Genomic DNA, 23,966 nt, shown 5'->3' on the forward strand with positions numbered 1-23,966 from the left:
CTCGCCAAGAATGCCGTGGGGACTGCAGATGGGGCTTGAACACCCCTCAGGCACCAGTGACTTGATCCAGCTCATTAGGTTGGGGGGTGGGTTGAGTTATGGGAGAAGTCCAGGTTCCTCCAGGATCCCCATTTTCCCCCAATGCCAGCCCAGTTTGAGTCTCTCTCTCTCTCTCTCTCTCTCTCTCTCTCTCTCTCTCACACACACACACACACACACACACACACCCCAATCAGGCTCTACCCACCACTCTCCTCTGCTCCCCTCCCCACATCCCACCACAACCTCCTGGGTAGGCTCTTACCAAGATGACAGCTGCCACGGCACCAGCCTCCTTGTCCACCAGCGGTATGACCAGCACTGAGGGGGAGAGGGCAATGAGGTGGTCCTGCGGGGCCAGTGAGGCTCAGAAACACTGAGCTGGGACCCGCGGAGGGAGACAAAGACGCAGACACAGAGAGGCCAGGACAGAGACACGAAGAGGCCCAGAGACCCAGAGAGGAAGAGAAGGGTCCTGAGGCAGCAACAAAAACCACAACATAGATGACCCTGCTTAGATGGAGACCCTCGCTGGAGGATTTCTCATGGCCCCTGGGAGGGAGGGAGGCAGGGAAGGCTGAGCACCCCTATTTTACAGATTGGGGAACTGAGGTCCAGAAAGGGGAAGTGACTTGCCCAAGATCACACAGCAAGTCAGGTCTCCTGACTCCCAGTCTTGTGCATTTTCCACATCGAGACAGAGGACAGAGACCTAGAGAGACTGAGACGAGGCAGAGAGACATGGCGGACAGGGGGCACGGAGAGGAAGAGAAAGAAAAACAGAGAATGACAGAGAGAGTATGACGACAACAGCCCGAGTCACCAGAGCCCAGCACATCTCACTACGGCCACTGGCCCCTGAGCCCTGGAATGTGCCAGGCCCTTAACCTGTTATCTCATTTGCGCTTCCTCAAAACACCCCTTCACGGTAGCTTCTGTTACCCCCATTTTACAGATAGGAAATCAAGGCTCAGAGAGATTAGTGGCACAAAAGAGAGAGAATTAGATGGAGGGATTGCTGGAGACACAGAGCAAGAGAAAGAAAAAGACAGAGCGATCAAGACAGGGCGGAGGACACGTGCTCGGGGGAGCCGGGGCATGGTCCCTCCCCGCCCCGGCCAGTCCCCAGCCCTTACCTTGGGTGTCAGGAGCCAGCGGGGCCACCAACTTGGCCAAGGGTTTCCCCGGCAGGTCTGAGGGGCCCAATCCATTGCAGCCCAACCGCTTCTGGGAGGTCACAGCCTCTCTGAAAAGAGGACATGACCCACCTTTCAGCCCCTAAATCAAAACGGGTCAGACCCTGACCTGGGGACACACATCAGACGGTGCATCTGCAAGCGCGGGATAAGCCGAACTGCTATAAAGTGGACACAAGGAGGGCAAAAATGAAAAAGTTGGGGACTCTGATACCCTCCACGCCCCCCATCCCCGACCCCCACCCCCATATAGAGGGGCAGGAAGGGACAGTGCAGCTTCTGTTAAACACAAAGAGGTATTTTAAAAGCACCAAGAGGTTACGTAACTTCTCCAAGGTACCTCAATTAACAAACAGTGAAGCAGGACTTGAACTAAGCAGTAGGCACCAGAGCGGCTTAACCACAATACCGGAACTTTCCTGAAGACCTGAGGGGGTGCGAATCTTGAACAAGGTGTTGGCATGAAGTAGAGGAAGAAGAGGGCTGAGATGTGATGGAGGGAAGGAGAGGCGTGAGCCGAGGGAGGATGGTGCAGGAAGGCTGAGTTTCTCTCTGCCCTCACCACACGCACCACCCCTCCCCATCTCTCTCTCTTCCTGCTTAATTAAGCGCCTGATTTTTCACCAAATGTCACTCCCTGATGATTAATTGTCCTGGGTTCCTCATCTCTCATCCTGCCTCCACTTAATTGTGTTCATAAGAACTGTCTGGCCTGCATAGAAGAGAAGCTTGGGGGGCTGGGACTCCTATGTGTGCCTGCGGGGTCTCCAAGGGAACCCCAGCAAAGGTCAAATGAAGAAAAGAGAGGTGGTGGCTGGCAAGTCTCCAGATCAGGAGGTCACAGTGGCAAGGGAATTTGAGGACCAAAGAGGCCTGTCAAGGTCACTTGGTATTCCAAACCTGACCAGTTCACTCCTGGCCCCTTTGACAACTTCAGAATCTACAAGAAACTGTGGTGTCTTCTACCTTCTTGTCCTCATACCCTGGGCCTTTAGATTCCTGGAGGGCTGGCCTCCAGTTTTGAGCTGTCCAATGGTGCTAGTCATCCCAGAATGGAATAGTGATCTGGGGTGGTTAGGAGGGCCACAGCTACCACATTTCCTGAAGACTAAACTGATGACGGCCGGGGCGAACCCAAGTGATCTTTAGCCAAAATGCCTTCATGTGAATCCCACCTAGCCACTTGGCTTCAGACAATCTGGTGAATGGGTAGCCACAAGGTGGCACTGGTTCCTGGGTTGCTGGTCAGAGAACTCGGGTTTCATCCTACTGCCCCCTGAGGGGCCCCAGAAGGAGCTTGGCCTCACCCCACCTTGATATATCCCTCCCCTGTGCTCAAGGCCTCATGACTCTCCAAGGCCTCACCCCTTCCCTCCCAAGAGTCCCAGACCCCAGGTCCCCAAAGGCTGCCTGGAGGCCTTCCCTGGATGTCGCTGAAGGGTGCCCACCCCAATCTACATTATCCCCTCCCTCATTTCCCCCAGAGTGGCACAACCAGCCAGCAGGTCCCTTGCAACTGGTCCACAAACAACTCTCGCTCCTCCCTCTTCCTTATCTCCCCATCCAGTTGGTGAGTCACCCCATGAATCTCACAACTGTCCTCTCCACTCCTAAACCACTGCCCATTTCCAGTGTGACACCCTCCCCCGGGCCTGCAACAGCCTCTTCCCCAGGCTGCTGTCTCGTCCCTTAAACTTATGCTCTGTACCAGAGTCACAGGTTTTCTCAACTGAAATATTTATGGGGACATTCTACCGAAAGGCTGTCACTCCTCGAATATTTATCCGGGGTCTTTTCAGTCAGACTGAGACGAGACTGGGAGTGACACATGCCAGGCCAAGGAGACAGGAATGGTGGTGTGGAGTCCTGAGCCTGAGTGTGGGGTGAGGGTTCTGGAAAAGGGAGCAAGAGCAGGCTCCGCCTGTCCAGGAGCAGGATAAAATGGGGTCAGAGAAGGCTTCCTGGAGATGGAGATGACTGTGGCCAGTCCTGAAGAACATGCAGAGGTTATCAGAAGGATGTGCAGGCAGAGGGAACTCCATGTACAAAGGCTCAGAGAACAGAAAGAACGTGTCTGCTGGAAGGTCCAACGAGGAGGCTGGATGCAGAGAGCAAGGCTGAGGTGGTGCCAGCGTCCTGAGGACAGGGCTTGGTCTAGAGCAGTGGAGCCCTGGGCGGGGGGGTCTGAGCAGGGGAAGGTAAAGTCAGATTTGATTTCAGGCTGATCACACCCGATGGCTATCTGGTAAAACTCTCACTGGAGAGGGAGAATCTGAGGCGGGAAATTCCATCTCAGGGAGGGCCACGGTGGTCCCTGGACAGCACGAGAAGCTAGGCTGAGGCAGGTCAACCTTGACTGGGCCTCTCTGTGTCTTGGGGTGGGGGTGGGAAGCCTCAATCTTCAGGAGTCCTAGTACCCGAACTCCTTGATCTGCACCCTGGTCTCCCTGGCCCACGCAGGGGCGTGTCAGGCCAGGCTCACCTCCACCCACCCCTTGGGAGTAAACCTCCCCAGAATTCAGGCCCCCTGGAAGTTCCAAAGACACCCGCAGACTGGAGGGGAGACACCACTGGTGAGTGTCCCCCACCCAGATCGGGGTCTGCTTTATCTACTGCGCATACCCCTGGTGGCTCTCTCACAACTCAGGCCCCACCCTGCCTCCTCTACTCTCCTGGGCCCCTTGCATCCCTGCACCACCTGCCAGGCTGATGTTGGTGGGTGAAGAGACTCCACACCCTGGGCCACGTGTCCGGGGGAAGGCTCGTGACTCAGCCGGGTGCCTGGGTGGTCATGGTCTGCCCAGGGGAGATAAAGACAGATGGGCACAGTCTGGGGAGAGGAACGGGTGTGGGCTTTATGACGGTCCCGTCCCTTTAACAACTATTTGTTTAGTAGAAATTGTAGGGGGAAAGGCTCTCTGTCAGTGGGTTCAGTGACCTGGAAAGAACTGAGTATCCAGGCCCCCTTCCACTTTTCTAAGCCCCCTCTTTGAGGAGTCCCCCATTGCTGATCCCTCCTCCCCAGAACTGCAACTGTGCTGTGACTCTTTCATCTCTCTGGAGAAAAATTATGATTCAGGCCAGGTCCTGGGCCCTCCCTCTCCCTCCGGGGAGACTCTGGAGATGGGAACAGACTCTTCTGGGCCCTCCCACCCGGACAAATAAGAGAGATAGATAGATTCTGCAGTGAATGGGGACTAGGTCAGCTCTAAGGAAAAAAATTGCTCTAGGTTGGGGCCCAGCCCCCCAAATGGTAACAGAGGGAGACAGCCAGCTCAGGCTGATGTGGGTGGTGCCTCTGTGCAGCTGAAAGGCCCGATTTCGCTGCACTCAGCAGTGGGTAATCAGAGGCTTTACGATGGCAGGAGACACAGTAAGAGGAAGGCGTCACGCCTGGGACACAAATAGGCTGGGAGATCAAGTGGAGGGGGGCCATGCAGCACCCACAGGAAGGAGGCAAAGCCTTCCAGGAAGCCCCTCGCCCAGGCAGCCTTCCAGGATTCTCTTCTGTCCTGAGGCCCCTTCACTGCCTCCAGGATGCAGAGTTGGACCAGAACTCAGACACCAGTGCCCATCCAGTCATCTCACAGAAATACACAGAGGCCCAGAGAGATCACAATCGCAGCTGCGTGCTCCTGGATCCCAGGTCTCCAGCCCTGGGTCCTTTTGTGGACAGACATGTCACTAGGGGTGGTCACAAGAGCCCAGCACCTTTTCTGAAATCTGGGTCCTCCTCAGTGCCGAGGAGCTATGGCGCAGGCCTCCTAGAAGGCCTCTGCCATCCATGGGAGGTAAGTGAAGTGTGGGTTGGTCAAGATGGCTATGGCAGAGGAAGGAATTTGCAGCGCAGGAGCAAGCACAAGAAGACAGGAAAGCCAAAACACATTTGGGGGATAAAACTGGGTATCTGTGAGCCCATTGAGGGGTGGGGGACAGTGGCAAGAAGGGCCTCCTCACTCCTCCCTTGGGCCTTCTTCACCCTAGTTCCCCACACCCTCCTTACCCACTCCCAGCCCCTTCCTTTTGGCTTTTATCTGCCTTTATGGTCTGAATCCACTTCACACCTGCTGCTGTTTGCCAGCCCTGCCAGCATCCAGGACTTCCTGCAGGGGCAGGAAAGCCCCACAGGAATATTTGTGAGCTCAGAGGTGCAGGAAGGCCTTTCTATGCCACTTGGGGGAAACTACTGCATGAGGTGAGCTCATATTAAGCAGTTTCAAAAGCAGGGGTGGGGACACTGGCTCAGAGGAGAAAGGGGCCATTATAGGATTTTTCCCCTTAAGATTCCAAAGACCTTCAGCCTTCTCCTGCCATCTTACAAACAGGAGGAGAAGCAGAGCGGGGACTTCTTGTTTCACACTGTCCTTGAAGGGAGAAGTGGTCAGGAGATGCTGAAGCGGAGAGTGTCACTCAGCACCCACCCCATGGGGAACTGAATGGGAGAATGGGAGGGGGGAAGGCTCTGGGCTACTGCAGAGGCACCAGCCTAGGCCATGGTGGCAGGGCCAGCAGAATACTAGTAGCCGGGAAGTCAGCGTTCCCAGTGCCAGGAGGGGGACAATGGATTTCAGGACCAGGCAGGGGGCACTGCCTCTGCTAACATCCCCATTATGGCTGCCCACCCACTCTTGGCTTCTGACCACACTGCCCTGGTCCCAGGATGGCCCTGGGATTCTTAGAAGGTATAACCTGCCCTCCCCTGGGCCAGCACTCCTGCCTTTCAACAGTTTCCCTTCTGACAAATCCCTCTCCCGTCACTGTCCCCTGAATGATCCAGAACAAGGACACCTGAGGTCAGCTTCTGCCTCATGCCAGGCTGTGACCATAGTGTACTGCTCCCCTGCGCCTAAAGCCAGTGATTCCAACATCCTGTCACATGAACAGAAAACCGGACACTTAACACTACGTATGGATATAGTTTCAAGAGCTTTACATTTACTCATATAATCCTCCCAAGGACCCTATAAGTACTATTATTACTTCCATTTTACAAACAAGAAAACTGAGGCCCAGAAAGGGCCAGTGCATGGCCCAAGGTTATATGGCTAAGCCAGGATCTAATATCTGAGGCCGGCAGTGAGACCAGAACCACAGCAGGCCGCAGCCTCTGATCTCATTGCTCTGAGCCATGGGGGTGACTCCAGCATTCCACAGGTCAGAACTCTGTGATGGGAAGTCTGTGATTTCATGGCTCTGTAAGAACCCCCGGCAGTTCTCACACCTGCTGGGGTTCTAACTGTAACTGATAAACTGTAGCCTAGATTCTGAGAGTGCTGTGAGAAGGCCGCAGCAATTTAGAGGAGACATCAGGAGAAAATATACCCACTGGCACTTTCCCAGCACCGTCAGCTTCTCCAAAACAAGAGAACACGCCATCTCTCTGCTGTACCTGGCCAGGAACCCCACCTGGCAGGGAGGTCAAGGCTGGACAGGGCGGGTCAGACCAGATGACTTTGGAAGATGCCCAGCCCTGAGATCCTTGAGGGTGTGAGAGAGCAAGGGTGTGGAGAATGGCTCACCGGACTTTCCCTTCCTGGGGCAGCTCGTGTGGGGGGTCCTCACAGACCAGTCGGGACTCCCTGTCCAGCAGGTAAGTGTAGACAGTCTCCTAGGAGAGAAGATACTCATGAGACCCTGTGGAGAGGCCCTCCAGTTGCCTGCTTCCGTCCTGTGCACAGGTCAGGACGGCAAGGTCAATAGATCCTCTGGGGGTGGTGGGCTCAGGCATCTGTTCATATTCCCCAGGTGATTCAGACACGCAGCCAGGCTGGAAAAACTCCCTTGTGAACTTAGCACCTCACTTCTCCTCTTAGAAGGGGTTCTGGGCAGTGATCCATGAGCCTGCCAGTTTTCCTTACCTATCATCCCAAATTCAAGGGGCAAGGGAGAGAGTTGGAAGGTGCAGACAAATCAGACCACCCTCCACCTCAGGATACTCTCCACCATGACTCCAGCCTCAGCCAACAATGAAGTGTTCACTCAGGACCGTATCTAGAAGGGGCTCAGAATGCCTGAGAAGTTTCCCTCCCACCTCAGCAACATAGACAGTTCAATAAGAAACCACACACTGAGATCCAAGCCAGGAGGTCTTCCTAGAGGAAGTGATCTTAAAGCTTGTAACTATAATGGCATTTAGATGCATTCAGGGAGCAGGCAGTGCATAGAAGAATGGCTTGTGAGTAGCAGGTATGTAAGTGTAAAGTACATGGAACATTTATGGAACTGACTGTGGAGTCAGGGGTACAGGAGGTGGGCTTGGGGTTAGCAGGGGCAGAGCTGGAGCTGGAGAGGATGATGGGGACTCTGCTGGAGGGTAGGAGAGCAGGGTACCCTGAGAGACAGGAGCAGATTTGTATTTTGGAATGATCCCTCCAGAGAATGAGATCAAATTCCCTCTCAAAGCTTTTCCAGTTTTTTCCTCCATCCATTGGCCTGCCCCAAGGGCCCAGAGCAGTCTTTGCCTCAATTCCAGGCCATATCTTGGCAGAAGTACTTGCCCTCGGTGACCCACAGGGAAACCACATTTTATCCAAACTGGGCTTGCTACCCTTAGGAATGCACAGCTGGTCGGTCCAGCCTCAAGGCTCATCCCCAGGGCATCTAGGCTGGCACACCCACCAGGGCACCTTGCCCATGAAGACTTGCCCTCCCCTCTCCCAGGATAGTCTCAATGGCCACAGAGGACACACGCTGTGTGTGATGAGGGAGACGCAGAGGCCAGTCCTGTCCAGAGGAGTCCAGGCCCCAGCAAGGAGGCACCCACATGGCCAGCCAAGTATCGGCGGGAGCTTGGAGGGCTCATCCCTGATACCCTCTCTTTGCTGAGGGTATCAGGGAGGGCTTCTGGAGGAGATGATGTAAGAGTGGGTATTGAAGGCCCACTCTTCAATACCCATTCTCAGCAAGTGTGAAATCTTTCTTAGCAGTAGTTGCCTTTCCTGACTGACAAGCCACAATCCTGCCAGCCACCCTTTTGCCCTGGCTGCCCCAGCCAGGCCCCATCCCTTCCCTCCCCCCAGGGAATGCCCCAACTCTACTTCTTGCGGAGGGGAGCTAGGCTCCCTGAAGGCACAGGGCCTGAGGGGAGGGAGTGGCAGACACAGGTAAGGCAGCAGATTTGTATTTCGGAATGGAGCCACACTGTCCTCTGGGGTAAGAGTCTAGGTGGTGGGCTCGGGGTAAAGAAATCAGAGGAAAGAGGGGCACCCACTCCCCTCCTCATCTATATCCAGTCTCCTTGTCATCTGACACCTTCAGCAGCATAGAAGGGGCCTGAGGGGTTTGGCTTAAAATGGTTAAGAGACCCACCAGCACCCAGGATCACACTGATAGTCCTGCCTTGGCAGAGAGAGGGGAGGTAATCTGGGGGTGGGGAGGCAGGGAAGACAGAGCCTCACTTCACTTCCGGATGTCCGTCTGTCTCCCACCCCCTCACTCTCAGCCCTCTGGGTTAAAATTAGCTGAGTTTATTGAAGAGAAGGAGGGACTCATTTCAGACACATCAGCACCATCTGCATTCGGGGCTGCCTGCCACAATGGGTGCTGATGAGGGAGCCAGGTGCCAGTGGCTCTCCTCCCTGCGTTGGGGGAGACCCCTCCCCCATCTCCTCGCCCTTCTTAGGGGCAGAGAAGACCTCCCATCTCCCCCAACTCCCTGGGGACAGAGAAGATTCCCCCCATTACCCCAACCCTCTTTGGGGGTTGAGCTCCTCTGCACAATCAAGTCGGAGCTCCCCAGAGTCAGGGTGTCTCTCCTCAGTAGGCCCGGGTAGACATTTTCCACTTTCTCAGGAACCTAGTTGCCTGGACCACAGCTGTCTTCCGAGCCCCCAGTTTTGGGGATATAATTCATCCAATGCACAGCATCTACGCTGGCACACCCACCAGGGCACCCTGCCCACGAAGACTTGCCCTCCCCTCTCCCCGGATAGCCTCAATGGTCACAAAGGACCCAGGGAAGCCTCGCAGATGCTGTTCTGCCAAATTCCTTACCTCCCCTTTCCAGATGTGCCTCTAACCCAGGCCAGATGTTGCCTCAGTCCCATCCTTCTCCAGGAGGTTTTATTTTTGGGTACCAACACACCACCCACTTCCTACCAATTTCATGCTCAATAAAGCTCACTCATTAGCCCTCCTCCTGGGCTCTGAACTTCTAGGAGGTTTTTGAGAAGGCAGAACTGAAGAAAAGGAATGGGGGTGCTTAGAGGCCAAACCCCATTTGTCCCTGTTACACTGTATGACCTTGGGGGGAGCACCCTCCCTCTCTGGGCCTCCAGCAGCTCATCCATCAAGCAGCTTCAGACACAAAGGATTCTGGTAGATGGAGTGTCACATTCTGAATTAGCCAGATTTCCTGGAGTAGAGACTGCCCTGGGTTGGTGTCTAGCGTAGGAGAGAAGACATTCTGGGACTCCATTTTTGGTATCTTCTCCAGGAAATCTTCAGTGCTCCTTAGCCTGGCCCAGGTCCACTCCCCAGACTCTGACAGTCCTGTTTCCCTCTATGTGGCACAACTATCTGCCTTGAGGGCTAGTAAATCCATCCTACTGAGTAAGGGATGGGTAGTAGCCAACAGAACTAGGTTGGGGAGTAACTGGGGCACAGTTCCCCTACAAAGGTACTCTGGGCCCAGGCAACCATGCTGACCAGGTGACTATGGGCTGAGGCAACCACCCTCCATCTGTCCCCAATCTGCAACCTCATACATGGCATTGGGAAGGGTCAGAAGGAAGCTTAAAAGTTTCTAGAGGTCACCTTGTCCAACCTCCTGTCTCCAGAGGGACACTTCAACTTGGCATGTTTCATTTATCAAGGCTGAATCCTATGTCCACACCTCTCAAATCTGGTATCAAGAAAGTTCTGGGGTCTCCCTGGCGGCACAGGGATTTGAGTCTCAGTGCTATCAAGCTATCAATAGCTACTGCAGCATGAGTTCGATCCCCAGCCAGGGAGCTAACCCACATAGCACAGCAGACCTCTTCTGTCTAACCCACTGCTCCCCTCAGCAGTGTATTTCAGTAGATCTGCCTGTTCTGCCCCCACTCTGTCTCTGGTGAATCTTCCCACCCGCACCTCTGGCCTACACCCCAGTTCTTGTATGTATAAATAAATAAAAATAAATATATTGTTAAAAAAGTTAAGCGTAGCTACCCTCAACCCCCACTGCTGTACACCTGACTCCACAATCTCCTGTTATCCTAGATGAACCCCTACTATGTCTCTACTATGTCTCTACTATGAGACATGATCTTTCCAGTTAAGTTCTAAGTCTCCTTCTGATCAGATATTCATTCTCCGGGATTTAGCTTCAGCCCTCCTCTTCCAAGAAGCCCTTCTCAGAATACTCTCCAAATCCTTCTCTTCTCCATGAGAGTCCTCTGGGAAGAAACCCTACCTATTCCTTCCTCATCAAAACAGAGCCAGATCAAGGTTTGGGGGGTAGAGGGTAGAGGGTATGGTACTTACCACTTTGGGTAGCACAGCAGAAAGGGCCTCCTTGACAGCCTGTTGCAGGCCAGTGATGTCGATGACGGAGCCCAGGCTCAGCAGAGCATCCTGGAAGACAGGAAAGGACTATGAGAACCTCTGCTGGGCAGGCCAGGGCCGTCCTTCTGTCCACTGTGCTGTGAGCACCCACTCCCCGCTTAGACCAGAGCCCTAGGCTCTCAGACACTTGAGGAGACTGAGGCTCAAAGAAGGCCCAGGGACTTAGCAAAAAACTCACAGTCAGTCGAGAGATCTAGATTAGACCCCAGTTTGGCATAGTAGGGAAAGCACAAGCCTCCATGTCAAACAAAGCCCCGAATTTGGATCTTAGCTCCAGGCCTTCCTAGCAGTGTGTGCCTTGGTGTAGTTGCCAAGCTCCCGTGTTTCTCTGTAAACTGAGGACACTGTGGCTATCTCCCCTGCAGGTGGATATGAAGATAAAATGAAACTGAGCACTAAATGCATCTCACTGAGTGCCCAGAACCAAAAAGATGTTGCGCAGAATACCTGCTGAAGCTGGGCCTCACTCGCTTTCCCTGAAGGAGGTGGTCTCACCCCGTCTCATTTTTTTCACCTTAGGGAAGACTTAGCCCAGGAGCAGCAAGAGTCCAAAGGGCACATGAGCCCACAAGGTGGGAGACACACAAGGGAGCCAGCCCCTGGCAAGACAGGCGGGGAAGAAGGCAGCCTTGACTGCCTCCCAGCCTTCCCGTCCCGGGAATAGGCCTCGTCCTTGGAGAACCGGAACAGAGACAACAAAGGTCCCTGCTCCTCGCTCTATTAACTTGGCCAGAACCACGGGGATCAAAGAGAAAGGTAATGGAACAGGGGATCCAAGGCCAAGGCAGGACTGTGACTCATAGTGTCTGCTGAGCCATGCCCTCCCCGCTAGCCCTTGTAAGTCCTTTCTGATGTCTTCCCCGTGGATAGCCCGGTCTTTGCTCAAAAAGCAAAGCAATTAACACTAGCATGAAGGAGACATGGCTTGGCCCCCCAATCAGGTGAAAATGACATGAGGTTGAGCGTGTTTCCTGACGGCAAACTCAGCATGAACCCAGAGTATAAGTGTGGCTAGTCAAAAATTAAAATGCTGAAAACGCAGGCCTTGTTAATAAAGAGCTGTTGATTCAAATAGGATCAATGACAGTTCCCTGCTCGATAGACTGATTAGACCAACCTCAGTGCACTGTGTCCTGGGTGAGGACAAGATGAGCCATCCAGAAGAAGCAACCACGTGACCCATGTGACTAAGACTGAAGACTCTGAGGGTGCTTAACCTAAAGCAAGGCAGACCCAACTCCACTTGCTGAGACTCTCCTAGGCAGAGGCACTGGACTCTGTGGCCCCAGGGATAGCCTGGGGACCCAGAGGATTTCACAAGAGACCAGCTTTGGCCCAGTGGGGGTGAAGGACCTTCTAGGCAGAACGATGCTGCAAAGGCAGAGGCCACTAGGAACTCAGGAGGAAGTGTGTTCCCTACCCCTCTGTGCCAGAAAGGGATAAATGCCCATTTTTCAGAGACGCTGCCTAGGGGAGCCCTGCGTCACGGTCCAGATAAAAACTGGACTCCAGGTTTGCCTCCAGATTTCACCTGTGCATCTCCTTGGTTTCAGTCTCTTCCTCTGCCCCCACTCCCACGAAGTCCTGTGTTCCCAGCAGTGGGCTGTGTCTCCTAAGGCTCACTTGGCTCTGCTTTCCCCAACCCCCAGGCTCCCTTTGATCCCTCCCACTGCTCAAGGATGAGGACACATTTTGGTCATACAGATATGTCTCTGCTCCCGGACACCAGAAGCCGTTTATTCTAAACGCTAAAATCCTCCAACTGGATGGATTGCCCTTTAACTCTTAGGGGCTCCTCATCAGAGCTCACACATCCTCAACCACACCAACCTGGCCACACAGCCATGGACCCTCACATCCTCCCAGAAGCACCCCAGCACGCCTTCAGACACCCTCCAGGGACACGCATGGGTTCACACGGTTACAGCCTGCACACAGAGTATACACCAAGGTTACTGCGTCCTTTCAAGGTCAAATATGAAGACTAAAGAGGAGAGGATAAGCTAGTGCTCCCGATAATCCCAAGATAGAATCTGCCAATCCAAGTTCCTTAGACTGGGGCTCCCAGGGCAGGCTCCCAGGAAGTGTTACTGGCTTCACAGTACATTCCTACCTGGAGGCTGGGGTTGGACAAGCTGACCCCTGAGAGGTCCTGCACCCCAGTGGAGTTTGATGTGTGTGTACTGTGGAGGGGAGAGGAGATGGATTGAGCTCTAATGTGGGGGAAGAAATTTTTCAAAGTCACAGGCTTGGGAGGCTAAGTCTCCCCATTTGACAGATGAGGAAACTGAGGCTCAATGTCCTATCTGGGGTCGGCCAGTCAGTCAGCAGAGAACCAGGTACAGAACCCGAGTCTCTAGATCTCCAGTTCCTGTCTGGCTCCTGCTCAGCACCCGACCCCCAGCTCCCTCCCCAGGGGGCTCAGAGAGAATAGTCTGTCCTTTGTTCTGAATGGTGGGCTCTCCACATGCCCTTTACTTGGATTGGGGGATGCTCTGAACTGTCCTTTACCAGAATTGGTGGGTGCCTGTCTGGCCTTTGTTCTGATTGGTGTGTTTTCTGTGACTCTTCAGGCTACGGGCAGGATGATGGAGGTGAAGGAGATGGGAAAAGGAAACTTGGGGAGAGTTGGAAGAGCAACAGGGAGGGCATTTCACATTCTTGACCAGAGTGAGCTGGATGCAGATATTGCCAATGAAGTCTGTGGCTCTCTGTCTGGCATTCTTCTGTCCAAATAACCCCTGGTCCTGCCCTGCCCACCCCAGGAATGGGGGTGTTGAGTGCAGGAACTGTGGCTGGGAAGGGTCACCTCATTCATGGCTCTCAAAGGGGCCTTCAAGGTTTGCTCAAATACCACCTCCTCCCTGAATCTTTCCCAGATCTCAGCGCATCCTCACCTCTACTGTGTCAACTTTGGGAAGGAAACAGCTCCCATTCCAAAGCCCAAGATATGAGGGCTCAGAGGGCAGAGGGTGAAGGGAGGAGAGAGTCATTGGGAAGCAGCTGAGAATGGGCAGTGAGAAAATTCCTGAATTACAGGCACCGAAGGGGAGCTCAAGTCGTGGGCTAGGGTCCCAGCAATCTTCAAAAGAGGGAAAGAACGGTACAGAACCATGCCTGCTCGAAAGCACCTCTGTACACATCACACTTATGCATATGGCCAGGTGTACCCCTCTGCCCAACATATATGCACACACCCTCACACATGCACACACACAGATAAAAAATACAACCATATATACAATGTACACACAAATATGCACTTAGACATGTGTGCACACATGGACACACGTGCACACAGCCCAGGCTCAGAGTGAGGTAAAGTCAGGTTTCTTGCCCTTGCAGCTTTTTAAACAAACATCCATATAATCTGGCATATTATACAACAGGCAATGTCCCAGACCCAGGAGGAAATTTGTTGTCTATAGACCACCAGATCAAGGATCCCCAGTCTTGTCCCCAGCTGACCACAGAGCCTCTGGGTGGTCTTCATCAGGCTCACTTTCCTCTTCTGGGCCTCAGTGTACTCACTAGTAAAAATGACTCCCCCTGTCTCTGCAGCATATGATTTCTGGTCTAATTCAACAACTGTGGTTGGATGGATACGTGAGAGGATGAAAGAATAGACAGATGGGTGGCTGGATGGGGTGGGGGGCATGTGGGGGAAATGAATGGATGGATGGATGGATGGTTGGGCAAGTGGGTGGAGCCTTTTTGCTTTTTCTGCTTTTTTCAGCTCTCACCTGCAGCTCTGGGGCTGGAGACAGGGCACCAGCATGGTCCCCAGGCACTGGCCTCTCACCCTGGCATCAAGAAAGAGGGTCCTATTCTGAGTCAGGGCTCCTCGGGAGCCAGAATTGGGGCTGGCACTCATTTGGGTAAGGGAGAGGGTGTGGACTAAGTTACTCCTGACTCCTTAATGCTTAGGAGAATAGGAAGCCAGAGACCTTGGCCTTCTTTTTTCTGGTGGCACCTGTGCAGGCACTGACGTCCTTCTTGAGGGTCAGGGTCCCTGCCACGCGCTTTGTCCTGTCATGTTTTCACAAGTCACTGTCTTTTCCCATCTCCATAAACCCTCCTATTGCTCTCCTGAGGCCCAGAATTTAGACCACACCCCTCCCTCTCATGGTGCCCCTCATCATGGCTTAGAAGAAGGAGAGATCAAACCTAAGAGCCCAGTACCTCCAAGACTCCAGCCATGTCCCTGGGCCTGGTCATGCATACTGATTCATCCAACTCTGCTTGTGCTAGATCCCCTGTGTGGCCTGGGGGTGAGGCACTCTCTCTTGGGGCTTTGGTGTCCCCTTCTCCTAAAGGGGGAGATTCAAGATCCTCCAGGACCCTGGAGCCCTGGTGCCTCTCCATCCCTGGCTCCTTCCTCTGGGGCTCTGTCTCTCTCTCAGGCACTCTCTCTCCTGATCTCCAGAGAGGCCCTCTCCCTGTCCCCAAGCTCCCTCCGTGTCCACCTCTGTCTCCGGCTGCTCGCCCATCTCCGGGAGTCTCTCCCACGTCCAGTCCTCTCTCTTCTCACGCGGCTTCCCCGTCATCTCTCTTGCACAGTCCTGTTCCCACACACTCCTGTCTCTCCTGCCCACTCCTCCCCCAAGCCCCCAAGCAGTCACATTGACAACTTGCAGAAACCCAAGATGGGAACCCACAAAATGGGGGAACCCAGGAAGGTACCCATGATGGAGAAATTGGGGGTGTCAGGGCAGATGCCATCTACACCCCTTTGTTTCCCGCCTCCTGTTCTGGTGGGCAATATACATGATTTTATCTTCCCAGAGAACAGGCCCTTCAAGGACAAGGGAAAACTTATCTGTCTCTGGGCCCAGCACGCTCCTGGCACTAGCAAGCCCAGCTGCTCTGTGGCAGTGATTGGCAGAACTCCCCCAAAAGGAGCTTTCCCAGGGACTCAGACCAAAGAAGCCCGCTCTGGCAGAGCATGGATCCCAGCCTAAGCCCAAGCACCCCAAGCTTACTCTGTGACTCCTCACAGCCCTCACAGCATGCCCAGCCCTGCAGTTAGGAGACAACAAGGAAGGAAGCAGGAGGAGGCGGCCCCTCCTGCCTCCCGCCCGCGCCTGCCACCTGCCAAGGAGCCGCCTCTCACAGACTCTGCCTGAAATATTCAGAGCAGAGCTGCCCTGAGTGCTAAGATCTGTACCCCCAGGCTTCCCCCCAACAAGATCGAGCTGGATCAGAGTCAGGAAAGGAAAGAGGCTTAATGACCCTTGGGAGACCTGGTATGAAAGAACCTGGGGAGAGAGACCCCAGTCTCATTGGGTCCATGCCCTGCCTGAGCGGGGGAGGGCATCGGGCTTCGGGGAAGGGAAGACACCTTTCTCACATACCTACTGTGTGCTGGAAGTGTCCGCTGGTGGTTCTCAATCTCAAGAGTGCCCCTGAATCTCCTGGGGGCTTGTTAACATACAGATTGCCAGGCTGCCCCCTGCAGTTCCTGATACAGTGGGTCTGGGAGAAGGCCCAAGAATTTGCATTTCCAACACATTCCTAGATGCTGCTGGTTCTGCTGGCCCAGGAGCTACACGCAGGAGACACAGGGACAAACGCTGTTGCCAATCCTCCTCCAGGCCTGGAGGGCCCTGACTTGATCCCCCGTTTTAGGGGTGAGGAGAGTAAGGATCAGAGGGGTGTTGCTAAGGTGTGAAGGGCCCATCCTCTGACAGAAAGGCCTGGCCCTTCCACCACATGAGGGAGACTCCTCAGGGAGGTCCCCAAGAGGGGAGAGGTGTGGCTTGGGGAGGAGAGTGAGGTGGTACAGCAGGTGACCAGGGCCTATGAGAGGGGCCCTTAGGAACTCAGAAGTCCAGCCTAAAGGAAGGCCTCCCTTTCCCCTTCCTTCTTGCCTTTCGCTCCCTCTCCCCCTCCTCAGTGCCCTCCCCCCTCTCCCTCCTGGCCCTCTGCAGACTCCGGCTTCAGTTGTTACTCCAACAGGGCCGCGTCTCCAGCCTCTGAGCCACACTGGAGACACGTGCACTGTAGAATACACCTGAGCCCAGTCCTGGCGCCCCACCCCCCCACCCCCACGGGTGCCTCCCACCTCCCAGCGAGCTTGGCCACCACAGAGCTAGCTCTTCCCCTCAATATTCACAACCAGCTCCTCCTGGGCCCTCACCCTTGCTAATCAGTCTCACCATCTACTCCAGCTCCTGCCTCCTCTAGAATGCCCTCCTGATCATCCCAGATAGGGAACCCCTTCCCCAGATTTGGGGGTGGATGAAGGGTGAGAAGGGAAGAGCTGGAGAGGGAAGGCAGGCACTGAGTGAAAAATCAATTCTGTGGGGGCCTGACTTGCGGGGGTCCCTCGGTCCCTAGCATAGGGTCTGCCCTCAGGAGAGGAGGGGATGTGGAACAGCTGGGGGAGGCCCAGGAAGGACACGAGAGCCGAGCATGGGGATGAGGATATAGGTGGCAGGCCTAAGATCAAGGGGGGCCGGACAGGCTCAAGGCCTCTCTCATCCCCTCCCCACCTTGAGGTGCTTCCTCCACCACCTGGCAGAGCCAATTGTCACCTCCATCCCCATCAGCCACACTCTCCTCCCAAGCTCAACACTAGTGGCCCCCTCATCATCATCACTTCCATCATCTTAGCCACCTGGAGCCTCTCGCGTCCACTCCTAGCACAGGGGGCGGTCATGGGAGGCAGATGAGAGCACGCTGGGAGCGGGTCGTGCCACGCAAGAGAAGCTGGGCAAGGGGAGGAGTGAGCGCGCTGTCCCCAAGGGTGTATGAGCATGGACTGGGGCCCTGCTGGGCGTCTGTGACCTGGGGAAAGGGCTGGGCCAGCTTGGCCTCCCGCTCTGGGATCCATGACCCTTGATTCTTTCATCCTCCTCAGTCACCTCCTCCCGCAGACTTTATGATGGGCTGAGAGCCAACAAAACAAGCCCAAGAGCCTCCCAGGCACACACAGGGGCCCAAGCAGGAGAGAAGAATGGAGCTGAGTTATCAACTAGGCCAGTGTCAAAAAAGAGTTTGTCTCAAGAAATGATGGCCAAGGGAACAACGGGATGCTTGACTGACTGACTGAATAAATGAATGAATAATAGACTTCCCTTCTCTGGGGCTCCATCCAGGAATATTTATTTGGTCGTTCCTTCCTCTCTTGGACAAAGCTGACCTTCCCATCAGGGGCTCTTAGCCCTGTGCTTCCTCATCATGGCCTGGCATGTGTAACACAATGCAATTATTTCTCACCCGGCTTCCCTATTGGACTGGGAGATTTTAGAGGACAGAGGTTATGCCCTGTTCCTCTCTAGTCACCAGTGTGACCCAGTCCATCACAGGTGTCAGGAGATGTCTGCTGAGTTAGAAAATGATCATGTGGCCTCCAGGGTTGGGCTGTGAGGGGTACATGTCATCACCAAGCAGACGAGTGGACCCCATGACCTGGAGACTCCCAGGCAGGGAAGACACCTGACATCTCTCCAAGTGTCCTAAGTCTGGCACAGTGGCTATCTTAGAGGGGCATGAGGCATGAGGGTGCCTTGTGCTGAGAGTTTCCAGCAACCTTTCCATGACACCTCTGCAGGCTAGGCTGCCTTTCCTGCTTCAAGATTATCTCCCAGTGCATCAGGGACAGCATGCAGGAGGGAGTGGCTTCCTCTGAAAGGCCCACTCTCACCATCATCCTCTTTCAGGAATCTAGTCACCTCCTCCAGGCAGCCTTCCTGGGTAGGTCATTTATTTTCCTGAGAATTCCCACAGGACCTGAGAATTCTACAGTCTCAGGCATCATGGAACCCCAACTTGGTGCAGGTAGGCTGAGACCAGGGAGACAGGAAAGGACTTGCCATGGTCTCTTCTAGAGTCAGGATGACCATGCCCTAATCCAGAGTCCTTTGGGACACACTAGGTTCCCCCCGACCCCAGCACCACTTGTCTTTGGGGCCCTACCAAGACCTTGCCTTGGCCAGAGATGGGATGAGCCCCTCTAAGATGTGATGTCGGGCTGAGTGTCTTCATTCAGGCCAGAAATAGGACTGCTTGCCTCTCCCCTCAGTGCCAAACACAGCGCTTGGAGAGGGAGGTAAATGCTAAATCACAGGGCCTGGCACAGGGTTAATGTGGGCCTGAGGGGTGGGGGGCAGGCCAGGCTGGGGAGGGGGCCAAGGTGGAGGAAGGGCTTGGTGGAGTCAGTGGGAACAGAGCAGGACATGGAGGGGCAGCCACAGCCCCAGGATCCTCCCTGGGACCCTGTCCTGAGCTCTCAGTCTCATCTCACAGCTTCCCCGGGTTCTGTGCCTCTCGCTGTCTTCTCTGGTATGTATCTCTCCCACAGTCTCACTCTGCTGGGTCCCATGACTGTATTTGGCTCTATCTTCGAGGCCTGGCCCATCCCAGCTGTTCCCCAAATCCCGGGGGGAGGGGATAAGAGTATGAGAAAGAGACAATGACTGAGTCCAGGACAGACCAGCCCCAGGAGGGGATCCTGGGGCTGGGGCTGGGAGGCAGGGTTAGGCAGGGTCAGGCAGGGTCATTGAGCCTCTCAGACTCTGAGGGGAAGACCCTGGAGACAAAGTCAGAGCTGGGGAGAGGAACAGGGTCCATCCTTCGCCGCTGAGCTGACTCCTGGCCCCCCTTCCTTCTCCCTGCCCCTGCAGGAATGTGTGAACACTTTTATTGTTCCTAAGAATAGCCATTCTGTATTGGGAGTTGGGGTGAGGACTCTTCCGGGCAGGGTTCATGTCAGGCATGCCCCTGCCTCTGGGCTCCCTCCATTATGGCCCCCAGAGGGGAACCGCTGAGCTGCCAGCCTCTACCTGCAGAGCTTTGTTCAAATGTGAGTCGGCTTGTCCCCCTCCCTTGCATAAGACTCTCATGCCTCCTTGGGCCCCCAAATTGGCTCTGAGCTCCCAGCCCATTTGCAACTATAAAGTGCTTGGCACAGAACCTGGCACAAAACACAGGTTTACCTCACCATGGCCCCTGCTGTTGCTCCAACTCCTTGATCCAGGCTCCAGGCTCCAGCCTTTTCCCAATTCTCTCTCCTTACATTAACCCTCCCACTTCCTGGGCCTTGGCTCCTCTATTCCATCTCCTGTACCCCAAGGTCCTCTCTTCTTCCCTCCTGTCCTGCCAGACCTCCCTCCTGGCCTGCTCCAGCACCCTGTCCCCACCCCGTGCTCTTCTCCTGCCCTGGTCCTGTTCTCCACTGGCTCCACTCAGCAGATCAGCAAGGGCTGGGCCAAGGGGCTCCCAGAAGATGTAGGCATGGATGTGCTGCCTTCTCCAGGAAAGGGGTGAAGTGTGGGGAGACACTGCGGGCTCTGGGGCCAGTGCCCTCCCCTAAATTCTGGACCCTACTGACCCGTTTCATCTTCCCTCCCCAGGTATGGTTTTCTCTTCTGCACCCCAGGCTTGGAACATTCCTGTTTTCAGTTTGCATCCAGCCTCACCTCTATTTTTCAGATCAGGGAACCGAGCCCCAAAGAGGGGACATGATGGGCTCATGAGCCCACAGGAGGCTGGCCATGGGCCTCGGTGGTGCCACATCATTATGCGGGGTTCCCGTCACTGAGGCCCCCAGCAAGGGCAGGATCCTCACACAACCCACCCCCCGGCCTGGGCAAGCAGGTTGGCTTCCTATGTTATTTGCCTTTGGAGGGCCCAGGAAGCCAGAAAACAAACATCCGGAGACTCTGGAACTTCTCCTACTCTCCCTGCTCATATCCCAAGGATCAGGGAGCCACTGAGCGCACAGCCTGCTTGTGTCCACGCACACACCCCCACACACAGACACACCCCCACATAGACACACAGCCCGGGGCCGGGTAAACAAGTGATCCCTGGAGATCACATAAGATTGCTCTGCCTGAGAACCTGGGCAGGTTCTTTAGACCCCGAACCCTAAAAAGATGATGCTGCTGCCAACCGTCCCCCATCCTGCCAAGACCCTATCTAAATTTTGTCTTGGAAATGAAAATTAAAATCACTTTTGAGTGGGTTTTCTGCAAACTTCTGGATATTCTCACTGAAGTGGACCTTCTCCCTCACGTTGTAGGACGCTCCCTCTTGCTAGTGACATGAACATGCTTGTGGCCTGCCATTAGTCATCCGTAAGGCACGACCCTAGGGACCACTGTGTGACTACAGCAGAATATGTCCCTTGGGTCAGGGGGGGGAATGTCTGTGTGAAAGCGTGTAGGGCTGGGATTCTGTGGGAGAATGTGCGAGGGAGTGTGCCTGTGCACCCTGTTCCACTTCCCTGCAGGAGCACTGCATGAGCAGGCGACCCCTGTGACCTGCGTCATCCAGGGTGTGGCTTGGGTCATTGGTGTGGATGAGCCTGGGCGTGTGCAGTGAGCATGTGGCTGCCTGTCTGAGGGGCTGTGAGCGCCCCTGATGCTGTTTTTGTCTTCGAATAAGTGAATGAGTGTGGCTGAGAGTTTTGGCATCTGTATCTGGGGAAGCTGTGATTCTCATCCCCCATCGCCTCCTCCATCAACTCTGCCAGACCTGGGTTTACACCTCACTATCACCTGTGTGCCCCTGGAAAAGCTTTTAACCCTCCTGGGCTCAGTTTGCTCATCTATAAAATGGTGCCTCCTCCCAGAAGATATTCGCATATCACACATCCAACGGGGGGTTAATTTTGAAAATATACAAAGAACTCACATGGCTCAACAAAATGAAAAGAAACCCAATTGAAAAATGGGCAAAAGGCCTAAATAGACGCTTCTCCATAGAAGACATTCAAGTGGCCTCCTGGCACATGAAAAGATACTCAGTGTCACTTGTTATAAGGGAAATGCAAATCAAAACCTCAATGAATTACCACCTCACCCCATGACAATGGCTGATGTCAAAAAGAATGGAAACAACAAATGCTGGTGAAGATGTGGAGAAAGGAATCCTCAGATACCCGTGCAGCTTCTACGGAGATTCTTCAAGAAAATAAAAATGGAAATCCCATATGACCCAGCAATATTTCTGCTAGATATTTACCCAAAGAATATGAAAACACTCACATGAAAAGATTTATGCACTCCTGTGTTCACAACAGCCAAGTCCTAGAACAAACCTAAATGCCTATCAACTGATGACTGGGCAAGGAAATCATGGAGGATATACTCAATAGACAACTATTCAGCTATTTTAAAAGATGGAATAACGTCTTTTGAGACAAAAAGGATGAATCTTGAGGTGATTATACTAAGTGAAATAAGTCAGAAAGTGAAAGACAGTTACTGGATGGTTGCACTTATTTGTGGATATAAATAACCAGAGAAAACAAACTGGCAAAACACGTCAGGGTCTAATTCTTAGACGCTGAAAAATATACTTATTACCAGAGAGAATGGGGGCAGGGAGGAGAGGATCAGGAGGGAAGGTGACAAAGTACTTGCACTGAGCTTGATGGAAGGTGAGAGAGGCAAGTGCACAGAGGGAGGTGTGAAATTGTACCCCCAATATTATATATTTATGTAAACAATTGATGAACCAATAATATTTGAACAAAAATTTTGAAATAGTAAAATGGTGCCTTCTCCCAGAGCTGCTAAGACTGAACTGGAGCCACACCAGTTACATCTGAGCTAGCTCCTGGAAGGAGGCCAGGCCATATCTGTGCAAGTTGGAAAGGGGTGATCCCCAACCTTCTGAGCTGATGCAGGGGAGGGTGGGCTGGGTCTCAGTAGCCTCCACCCATGTTGGAACCCCTGTACCAGACACACCTGTGAGGTCAAAGCCAGTGTTCTGCAGGTGAGCAAGAAATGGCAGCTTCCTATCTTCTTGCTCCCACCTCCACTAGCCAGAAACTAGAGGGTCTCAGATTCTGGAACTTGGACTCACAAGTTCCAGATGAGGCTCAAAGGTAAACATCCCCAGCTTCCCCAGGGGCTCTGTCTCTTTGACCCACCTCCCAGGTCTCTCTCCACAAAGCCCAAGTGAAGGCCCTGTGGTAGCCATGAGAGGTACTGAGAAGATTCGGGATGCCGAAAACAGAGGCTCAGAGAAACCCCAATTCCAGCCCACCCCTCATTGTCAGATAGGGAGATTGCTGTGTTCAGAGGGCCAGGGACACTCCCAAGGATAAAAGTGGACTTGGTCAGTTCAGGCTCCCATCACAAAGCCTCTGGAGTTGGAGCTGGGGAGCTTAAGTTAGACCTAGACCAAGATTTGGATTCTGGTGGTTCCTGAATAAAGCCTAAGGCAATGAGGTGGGGTGAGGGGAGGGGGAGAGATTCCAAAAAAAACACCACTTGGAGACCTGTGCCATCAGCAGCTGGTATGGGCCTCATACCCATCTCCACTCTCCCCACCCAGGCCAGATCCCCTACTGGTGTGATTAACCAAATTACGGGTTTTTTCTCTTGAGCAAATTGCATCGGCCTAATTGAATGAGGCTGCAGGAATCTGGGATGGAGGCTGACAGCGGGTGAGGACAGAAAGAGGAGGGGCGAGGAGGATATGGGATTAAGTTGGGAGTGGGTACCAACAATGCTGAGCAGCGGAGAGAGGGAGACAGGAGAAGATGACATCAGTCACTCAGTACACCCTCTCTGCACACCCACTCTTGCTCCCACTCGGTGCCTGGGCAGGGGCACAGGCGGAAGGCTATCCCCAAGAGACCACGGAGGCTTTGTCAAGAGCCAGGCACTGCATTCATGTCACAGGAAGTTTCATGTAACCCTCCCAAAGCTCACTTTATATTTGAGGGAATTGAAGCTCAAGAGATAAAATGACTTGTTAAATGTCAGCACCTAGACAGGGCTGTCTGGCACTATAACCCTTGTTCTTCCCCGGTACCCACCGCCACCTACAGAAATGCTCCTTTCCTGCCTCCAACACCTCCCTAGACTTCATCTAGCTCATACTGTGTCCACACATCTCTGGTGCTAGTGGGTGTTTCTCCCTATCTACTCTATGATATCCATCCTTCTGATGAGACTGAAACAGGGGTTGAGCCAATATGAATCTCACACACACACACACACACACACACATGCCCATCACCCACAGCACACCTGTGCTCCTCTCATTCTACACAGCTTCCCTCTCTGTCATACTCACCACCCCAGGATGACACATAGGAACACAAGCATGTCCCACATACTGAGCCACAATCATTGACAATGTCCATGATGTCACATGGTTACATGAAGTGAAATTATCACTATCCCCCTCACTGAGGAGGGTGTCACACATCATATCCTGATG

At 53.8% G+C, this 23,966-nt stretch overlaps 1 protein-coding gene across 1 annotated transcript in view; it reads right to left on the bottom strand.

The window, feature by feature from the left end:
• PDE2A (phosphodiesterase 2A) overlaps positions 1–23,966 on the bottom strand; it is a gene marked incomplete at its 3' end in the record, with an annotated part of 87,834 nt that overhangs the window by 17,515 nt on the left and 46,353 nt on the right. The window contains exons 3-6 of the mRNA XM_084245940.1: positions 10,701–10,790; positions 6,755–6,843; positions 1,176–1,285; positions 305–360 (exon numbers count right to left, since the gene is read on the bottom strand). Of these exons, the coding sequence (XP_084102066.1) occupies positions 305–360; positions 1,176–1,285; positions 6,755–6,843; positions 10,701–10,790 (345 nt within the window). The remainder of the gene's footprint in view (positions 1–304; positions 361–1,175; positions 1,286–6,754; positions 6,844–10,700; positions 10,791–23,966) is intronic.

This window comes from Talpa europaea (assembly GCF_964194135.1).
Source record: "Talpa europaea genome assembly, chromosome: 1".
Lineage (NCBI taxonomy): Eukaryota > Metazoa > Chordata > Mammalia > Eulipotyphla > Talpidae > Talpa > Talpa europaea.